Source organism: Rhincodon typus, chromosome 24 (assembly GCF_021869965.1).
Source record: "Rhincodon typus isolate 14 chromosome 24, sRhiTyp1.1, whole genome shotgun sequence".
Taxonomy (NCBI): Eukaryota; Metazoa; Chordata; class Chondrichthyes; order Orectolobiformes; family Rhincodontidae; genus Rhincodon; species Rhincodon typus.
The window spans coordinates 39,909,305-39,919,116 of record NC_063355.1 but is presented as its reverse complement, the minus strand read 5'-3'; the positions used below and the strand labels follow the sequence as shown (position 1 = coordinate 39,919,116).

General features: G+C 41.4%; 1 protein-coding gene across 2 annotated transcripts in view; it reads left to right on the top strand.

Annotated features, from left to right (window-relative positions):
- Nucleotides 1-9,812, top strand: part of pi4kaa (phosphatidylinositol 4-kinase, catalytic, alpha a) — a 97,769-nt gene that overhangs the window by 62,115 nt on the left and 25,842 nt on the right. For both annotated transcript variants that reach the window (XM_048611596.1, XM_048611595.1), the window contains exons 23-26: nucleotides 1,374-1,455; nucleotides 1,541-1,624; nucleotides 7,634-7,723; nucleotides 9,176-9,295. In XM_048611596.1, coding sequence (XP_048467553.1) covers nucleotides 1,374-1,455; nucleotides 1,541-1,624; nucleotides 7,634-7,723; nucleotides 9,176-9,295 — 376 coding nt within the window. The remainder of the gene's footprint in view (nucleotides 1-1,373; nucleotides 1,456-1,540; nucleotides 1,625-7,633; nucleotides 7,724-9,175; nucleotides 9,296-9,812) is intronic.

The window sequence follows — 9,812 nt, the reverse complement described above, 5'->3', positions numbered from 1 at the left end:
TGAAGAAGGGTCTAGGCCTGAAACGTCAGCCTTCCTGCTCCTCTGATGCTGCTTGGCCTGCTGTGTTCATCCAGCTCTACACCTTGTCATCTTAAAAATATTCAAAGACTGCTTCTACTGCCTTTTCCAATCAAATGGAATATTGTGAATTTTGAATAATTGGAACAGAATCAGAAGTTGCCACATGACACCGGGTGATAGTCCAACAGGTTTATTTGAAATCACCAGCTTTCGGAATGCTGCTCCTTCGTCAGGTGAAGTCACCTGGTAAAGGAGCAATGCTCCAAAAGTTTGTGATTTCAAATAAACCTGTTGGACTATAACCTGGTGTCGTATGACTTCTGACTCCTGTCCACCCCAGTCCAACACCGGCACACCCGTATCATAATTGAAACCAATACATCAAATATCTCGGTAGCCAGCTCTTTTAAAACCATAATGTGCAAACCATAAGGACTTTGTGGGAAGCTTATTGATGTGTGATTCCAACAATTCGATAGGTAGTATTTCCCAGGTGATTGTAATTTTCTTGAGTTCGTTCCTCCCTCCCTCCCAATTCCTGATTGGTCTTCAAATCAGAATTAAGTGCCAATGAAACATGCCCATTCAATTAATCTACCATCTCATTTTCCATTATTTCCAGTCTCATTTCCATTGCTCACCTTTTAAGTGTTTTCTTTTTTAAAGGGTAACTAGGTAAATACATACTGGAGAAGGGTACAGAGGATTACGCTGATAGGATGAGATTGAAGAGGGGTGGACGGAAGCTTGCGTGCTATCATTTACAATGCCGGACTGAATGGCCTGTGTCTGTGACGTACCTTTTGTGTAATTCCATGAACTATGCAGTATCTTTTTAACTATCAAACAACGCACTGTTATAAAGTAAAAATTGTATTATAACTTCCAAAGGTGTTAACGATTACAGTAGGTCTCCCTTGATGAAGTGAAGGACATGGGTTGAGAAGCAAAACTGAGCCTGGTACACGTAATAATATGACAGATTTGGAAGTGTGAAGTCAGGAGCATTGGAACTGGGTGGTGGGTATTCAGTCCCTTGAGTAAGTTACATGACTCCAAATGGGCCAAGTCTGCTGATAAGGATCCTGTTGTTATATCTGGCCTTTTCCCATATCATTACGTGACATCTGAGCCAGAGACAGAACTTTTTAGTGAAAGGGATAGATTTGAAAAACGCAGAATTTAATTTCTACATGTATGTTTGTGTAGGTCGGAGACATTTCTGTCCAATCTTTTCACCTGGTGGTGTGATCAAGTAACTACACAATGAAAAAAATTGCATAAATTCTGTCATTACCTTTCCCCTTTTAAAGTTTAAAGTTATCTTTCCATTTTGCTATTTTTGATTTCAGATTCCCACATTTGTTATGGAGTGGTACTGTACTAAAAACTATGCTGGATATTCTTCAGACTCTTTCTCTCTCCCTCAGTGCGGTAAGGACCTTAGTCAACAAAGCTCACCACACAGAATGTTCTCACAATAACAGATAATGAGATTAGATAAAATTTTTCCTTGCAGGACATCCACAAGGATCAGCCTTATTATGATATACTCGATACCCCTTACAGAATTACTGTTCCTGATACCTACGAAGCAAGAGAGGTACTGTTATCTTTCATTTTCCAATGCATAAATGTTTATCTGATGCTGAAATAAAAATGGTTTGGTTTCTTCCACACGACAGCCCTTAACCTGACCACATAATTATTTGATCACACTGTAACTGGCTGCACAAGGGCAACTAGTTTGACTGTAATAAACTTTTCTTTCCATGTCCCCTCTCCTTTTGTCCTTCCCACTCTGAGAAGAGCATCTGGGGCCCTGTGTATTGTACTGGTCACTGTACTTACCGAAGGATGTTCATGTGTTGGAAGCAGTCAGGGAAGTTTATTATACTAATAGCTAGAATGAGCAGATTGCCTTATGAGGAAAGCCTTGACAGGGTAGGTCAGTATCCTCTCGATACAAAAGAGTCAGAGTGACTCAAATGAAACCTCTAAGATCCTGAGGGGACTTGACTGGGTGAATGTGAAAAAGATGTTTCCTCTTGTGGGAGAATCTAGAATTGGGGTCATAGCTTAAAAATATGTTATCACCCATTTAAAACAGAGATAAGGATTTTCATTTTTTTTCTTTGTGAATCTTTGGAATTCCTTTTCTCAAAAGGCAGTGGATGCGGAATCTTAAAACATTTTTAAGGCAGAGGTAGATAGAACCTTGATGACCATGGGGATAAAAGTGGGGACATTGAGCAATGTAGAGTTGAAGTTAAAACAGATCAGCCACGATCTTATTGAATGATGGAGCAAGCTTGAAGGATCAGTGTCCGACTCTTGTTCCTTGTTTGTATGTGCGTATTACTTTAGTTTCCTTTAGTTTCCCTGAAGCCTTGTTGAAGATTATGAACTCGGCAACGGCTAGCATTTACTTCAATGTCGCAAAATGTTCCAAGACTCTGCAAAGTTGACACTTTGAGGACAACATGAGGACTGGGTGAAGAGATCCCATGACCAGCAGACCATCTGCTGCCACATCCAGCCGTGTGTTGGTGGACAGTTAAACAGCTAACAGGATATGGATGCTCCATAAAGCCTGTAACATGATTGGAAGCAACGGCTGAAGCCATTGGATACTGCAAAAACTATGGACCCTGACAACATTGCAGCAATAATACGGAAGACTTATGCTCCACAACTAGCCAAGCTCTTCCAGCAAAGCTATGACACTGGTATCTACCCGACACGGTGTAAAGTTTTCTGTACGTGAAAAGCAGAACAAATCCAATGCTAGTTACCACCCTGTCAATTTGATCCTGATCGTGACCAGAGTGATAGAAAGGGGTCATCAACAGTGCTATCAAGTAGCACTTGCTAAGGAATAATCTGCTCACTGGGTTCCGGCAGAGGCTTTTGGCTTGTGGCCTCGTTACAGTCTTAATTCAAACACGGACAAAAAGAAAACGCTGAATTCTAGATGTAAAGTGAGATGAGAGTGACTACCTTGCTGTCACAGGCAACGTTTGATTGAGTATGACATCAAGGAGCTCCAGGAAAAACTAGAGACAATGGGAATTCGAGCGAAAGCTTTCCACTGGCTGGGGTCATACCTGGCACAAAGCAAGATAATCATCATCTCAGTGCCAGAATAGCACCGTTGGAGTTCCCCAGCTTCAGCTGCTTCATCAGTGAATTTCCCTTCATCACAAGATTGGAAGTGGGGATGCTCGGTCAGGATTGAATAATATTCAGTTATGATTTGCGACACCAAAGGTACAAAGCAGTGCACAGAAATACCTGGCTATCATCTAGGTTTGACAAGACAAGAGCCAGGCACCACTACTCCTCAACAAGATGCAATTTAACTATCACCCATTGATGTTCAATGACATTATCACGTTAAATCACCTGCTGTCAACATCTTTGGTGTTACCATTGACCGGAAACTGAACTGAACCATACAAATATCGTGCCTACAAGAGGAGGTCAGAGGCTAGGAATCCTGTAGTGAATAACCCACCGCTTGGTTCCCCAATGTCGACCATCTACAAGGCATGTCAGGAATTTATTGCAATTCTGTTCATTTGCTAAGTTGGGTGCAGTTCCCCAACAATATTTAAGAAGCTTGACAACATTCAGGACAAAGCAGCTTGATTGAAACCCCATCTATGACCTTCACCACTCATTCTTTTCACCAATGACACACTAAGGCAGCAGTGTGCACCATCTACAAGATGCAATGCAGTAACTCACCAAGGTTTCCCTGACAGTACCTCAAAGCATTAATCACTTCTGTCTAGAGCAACAAACTGTTTGGAGCATCACAGCCTGCAAGTTGTCCTCCAAGCCACACACCATCCTGACTTGGCAGTATGTTACCGTTCCTTCACTATCGCAATGTAAATATCCTGGAAACCCCTCCTAACTATCACTGTGGGAGTCCCCACATCCCAAGTACTGTAGTGGTTCAAGAATATAGGAATAAGGAGCAGGAGAAGACCATTCAGCCCCTCAAACCAGCTCCACCATTCAATAAAACAATGGCTGATCTGTTTGTAAACTCAAATCCACATTCCTACCAACTCATGATAACCTTGCCTAAGTAGAATCTATCCACCTCTGCCTTAAAAATACTCGAGGACTCAATTTCCACCATCTGTTCTGGAACTGAATTCCAATGACTCCCGACCATCTCAGAGAAAAAAGACATTGCCTCATCTTTGTTTTAAATAGGGTCCCTGATTTTTAAACAGTGGCCCCTAGTTCTAGGTTATTCTCTAAGGGAAAACGTTCTTTCCATGCCAAATCTGTCAAGAGAACTCACCACCACCTCTAATTTGCCAGTTAAGGGTGACCAGCGAATGCTGCTCTAGCTAGTGTCACCCACATTCTTCGAACAAAACAAAAGTTGGATGAAGTAACAAAATCTTTGGAAAGATGCAAATTTTACTTAATGTCTTAGAGGAGACGTAGAAGTTTAGGGAGGGAGTTCCAAAGGCCAAAGTACAGAAAACTGAAGGCACTGACCAGGTGAAGGAAATTGGGGAAAATGCAGTAGCCCAGAATTGGGGTTGTCTCATGTCTTGGGAGCTTGTAGGATTAGAGGAGACGACAGAGACAAGGATGGGTGGGAGGATTTGAACACAAGGATGAAAACTTGCAAGTTGAACCATTGCTGGACCAGAAATTATCATCAATTGCCAAATGTCAAACCCCAAGTTTACTTGTCTTGCAAACCACTGATGATGAAGCAAATGCTGCCCACCATCCCCTGATAACCCGGTTGTCAAAGTTTATTCAGGTTTGATTCAATTAAACCTCCTGTTTCTTATTTGCTGTTTTGCTCTGCTTGAACTTAGGGGCGGCATGTTGGCATAGTGGTTAGCACTACTGCCTCACAGCGCCAGGGACCTGGGTTCGATTCCAGCCTCGGGTGACTGTCTGTGTAGAGTTTGCACATTCTCCCAGTGTCTGCGTGGGTTTCCTCCGGGTGCTCCGGTTTCCTCCCACAGTCCAAAGATGTGCAGGTTAGGTGGATTGGCCATGCTAAATTGCCCGTAGTGTTCAGGGATGTGTAGATTAGGTGGGTTATAGGGGGATGGGTCTGGGTGGGATGCTCTGAGGTTCGTTGTGGGCTTGTTGGGCTGAAGGGCCTGTTTCCACACTCTAGGGATTCTGTGGCTCTATTCTATGAACTGTTTGGGCCTAGATTTTTGGAAATAGCTTTATCAGCAAGTCCCATCTCCCAACTCCATGACATGTTGTGCAAACATTGTGAGGTGCAGATATTACGCGGGCTAATTAGAGCCATGGGTTGAACTTGGTATAAGGTCCCACGATGCTGCAAACTGTATACATGAGCAACTTACCGGAAAAGAACCTAAAATATTTTTGTTCTACTCCACCACCAGGTGGCGCCTCTCTTTGTCTGACAAAGTTGCTTTGCATTCTCAGAATTAATTATTTTGTAAAAAAAGTCTGCTGAAGCTTTTGTGTAAATTGGTTAACCAATCTATAATGTGTTTTCTCTGTATGTCTCATACTCCTTATTTGGACAGTCATATTCTTCCATGCCGCCTGAGATGGTTTGTCAAGGGGATTTTCTCATTGTAAAGTGATCTAACTCAGTCCCATCTGTAGCAGTGCATTCTCACCACTTCATGGAGAATTGATGAGACTGCAAAAATGCTTATCTATACTGACAGCATAGCTAATTCATTCAGAGGAAAATTTGCTTTGTCCTAGTTTCTCGAAGTTTACCATGATGCTGTTTGCTAGTCTTCTGTTGGAGCACACCACGTTGCCATGAAACATCTTTATTCCGGACCATTTGAAAACTATAAATTTAAAGCCATGATTAATAACACGAAACAGGAGTGTGCGTTACAACCATTTAAGCCAGTTCTGCCATTCAGTATGAAATGGCTCATCTATGTCTATTCCAGTTTTATGTCCATACCCTTGATTCCCTTGTTCCCAAAATCTTTTGATCTCAGTCTTGGATTTGCTTGGAGTTCCCTGAAAGATTATGATTTTAATTCTAGGGAATTATACTACTTTGTCCGATTTATGTTTTACACTCAATAACCGTCCGTGGTTAAGGGTAAGCTAGCTGTTAAATGCAATAATAAACCGAAGTTATGCCTTGTTCTTCGGGAATACAAAGTGTCTCCACGGCACTAAAATTTCCAGCTTCTAGCTGAATTGAAGTTGACAATTTAATGTATTTTATTCCCCTGTGGTGCTCTTAATTTTCCCATTTTTTTTTTTAAAGGAGTGATATTTTTAAAAAAAGAATGTTACGTTTAGGTTCCACAGGAAATATTAGTCACTCAGCGATTGATTTGCACTTGAAGCATGTATTTATGAGCAATAATGTACAGAGGAATAGGTTTTGTTTGTGCAAAGGAGTTGCTATTTATATGATTTTTGCAGAAGATGATTTATAGTAATTTAGTGCACTAATAACATTTTTCAAATCAAGTGAGAGTATCATAGAATCGGTGTAGAAGGAGCCTCTTGTGCAGCCTCTTTGAAGAAACCATTGAGCTCAGTTGGATGTCCTTGCTTTACGATCATAATCTTGAATGTTCCTTATCCGTAAGTTTTTGTCCAGCTCCTTTTAAAAACTATTTATAGAATTGTCTTCCATCACATTTGGAGGTAAAATGTTCCAGATTCAGAAAAGTTTTAAATCCCCTGGTTAGGCCATAAGATAAAGGAGCAGAATTAGGCCATTCAGCCCATTGATTTTGTTTCACCATTTGATCATGGTTGATATGCTTCTCAGTTTCATTCTCCAGCCTTCTCCCTGTAACCCTTGATCCCCTTACTAATCAAGAGCCTGTCTCTCTCTGTCTTACATACACTTGATGACTTGGCCTCCACAGCCCTCTGCAGCAATGAGTTTCACAGATTAACCAAATTCCTCCTCGTTTCAGTTCTGAAGGATTGTTCCTTAACTCTGAGGCTGTGCCCTCAGGTCCTAGCCTCTCCTATGAGTGGAAACACCTTCTCGGCATCCATTCTATCCAAGGCTCTCAGTTTCAATCCGATTTCCTGTCATCCTTCCAAACCCCGTTGAGTACAGACCCAGAGTCTTCATATGACAAGCCCATTGTCCCTGGAATCATTCTTGTAAACCTCCTCTGGAGCTTCTCCCAAGGCCAGCCCATCCTTCCTTAGATATGGGGCCCAAAACTGCTCTCACTATTCCAAATACAGTCTGACCAATGCCTTATACAGCCTCAGTAGTACATCTCTGCTCTTGTATTCTAGCCCTCCTGGCAATGAATTCTAACATTGCATTTGCCGTCCTAACTGCCAACTGAACCTGCATGTTAATCTTAAAAGTCCTCTTGACGAGGACTCCCAAGTCCCTTTGTGCTTCAGATTTCTGAAGTCTTTTCCCATTTAGGAAATAGACCATGCTTCTACTCTTCTTACCAAAGTGCATAACCTCACACTTGCCCACATTGTATTCCGTCTGCCACTTCTTTGTCCACTCTCTTAGCCTGTCCAAGTCCTCCTGCAGCCTCCCTGCTTCCTCACCACTACCTGTCCCTCCACCTATCTTCGTGTTAAACCTAATAATCTCTTTTCTTCCTCCCCTCAGAGCATTGTTCGAGATTTTGCAGCTCGTTGTGGTGGCATCCTTCAGGAGGCAATGAAATGGGCTCCATCCGTTACCAAGTCCCATCTTCAGGTAATTTGCCAGCTCATTTAGCAAAAACAAAACAAAAGCAACGCGCACAGAATTAATGCACACACTGGATGCAAATTGGCTTGGTGATTGGAGACGAGTTTACATTTAGATGACCCCTTTAATGTAGAACGATGTTCCAAGGCCACATCACTGATGTGTGATGAAATAAAAATTTGACACCAAGCCTTTAGAAGGAATATTCAGACAGGTGACCAAAAACTTTGACAAAAGAGTTGCCTTTTTAATATTATGGACAGGATGTATCTGATGGTGACCCTAGGGATCTGTTTTGAGGCCTCCCTTAGCTTTTCACTATATTTGTCAGAGACCTAGACGAATAAACAGTCTTCTTTGCAATGTTGCTGACCACACGTGAGGCTCAATAGGCAGTACAGAATGAAGTTATATGAGGGCGTGCATCGATTTAGTAAGTGGCAGAACTGTGGAGAGCAGAATTCAGTGTGGGGACTAGGGAGGTCATCCGTTATGGATCCCAGATTGGCAAAGAGTGCTATTCTCTAAATGGTGACAAACTGAAAACTGAGAAGGAGCAAAGAGATTTAAGGGTCTGTATGTACATGACAGAAAACAAATGAACAATTACAAGAAGCGATCAGAAAAGGGTTCATGGAATGTGGGCTGTAACCCCTAGTGGACTGCAGTATGAAGAGAGGGATGTTATGCATCAGTTAATAGACTTAGCAGGAATATACATTCAGTTCTGGACATGGCGCCTCAGAATATATTGACCTGGGAGTTCATTTCAGATTTACTGGAATAATACTAGTGGATAAAGAGTTAAATTAGGAGGCCAGGTAGCACAATTTTGTCTCTCTTTTTTTCAGTGTTGTGAATTAAGGAATGACCTGATCAAGATGTTTAAAATGACAGGGGATGGTAAGGGGAATCTACTTTGGTGGAGAAATCTAGAACTAGATTGTATAAAAATTAAAATTAGAGCTAGGCCATTCTGGAATAAAATTGGGAATCACTTCATTCAACCAACAGTAAAGATGTGAAGCTCTACTCCTAAGACATCGTTGGTACTGTGTGTCATTTTAAGGTTTCACAGAGTTTCTTCTTCTTCAAGGTATTGAGGAATAATAGCCCAGTGTAAAGAGAAGTGAGGAGTGGTTTAGCTTTGAGCTAATTGAATAGCAGAGCAGGCTTGATGAACTGAGTGGTCATATTCCTGTTCAGATATCCCATCTTAATAGAGCATATGTTGCCACCTTGTGGAATAAAGAGAAATTGTGGCAGATTATTCATGTGAACTTCCCTCCTTTTGGCAAATATTTGGATACTTAAAATCTGTAGTATCTGTGTGGTGAATGTTTCTGAAATTATGCTATGTAGCTAAAATTAATCCTCGTGTTAGATTTTTTATTTTACAAATGGAGTTAAATGCGGTGTTGTGAATATAGTGGTCTGTGTTTTGTTTTCATTTTTCAGGAATATCTGAATAAGCATCAGAATTGGGTGTCAGGCTTGTCTCAGCACACTGGCCTTGCTATGGCAACTGAAAGTATCTTGAACTTTGCGAGTTACAACAGACAGAACACGACTTTGGGGGTATGTACAGCAGGGACAGAGTTGGTAATGAATGACGTGGAATTGCTGCTGACGATACAAGGAAGGAGTAGTAGTGTAAAAATAAATTTGTCTCCAGCTCTAATCCCTTCATGATTTGCCATTTATTTTGCCATTTTCTATTAATTAAATGTGGTGACCCACTGTGCTTAAAAAGCCAACTCCCCAATCATGGAGGCATGGATTCCTTCAGAAACTTGCCCTTCTCTAAGACCAGCCTCATCCAAGAAGGCTTCAAAGGTCTTACAGTTTTAAATTACAATTACAGATCACCCGTCAAATCTCTGAATTCAACTCCTTTTGATCACTGACTTTGCACTGAGAATTAACAGTTCTTAATTTTAAGAATCGCAGAATGATACAACACAAAAGGAGGTCATTCAGCTCCTTATGCCTGTGCTAGCACTTTGAAAGATTAGTCCCATTCCCTTGCAATTTTTGCATCGCCCTGCAAGTTCTTCCCTTTCAAGTTTTTGAAAATTATTATTAAATCTGCTTT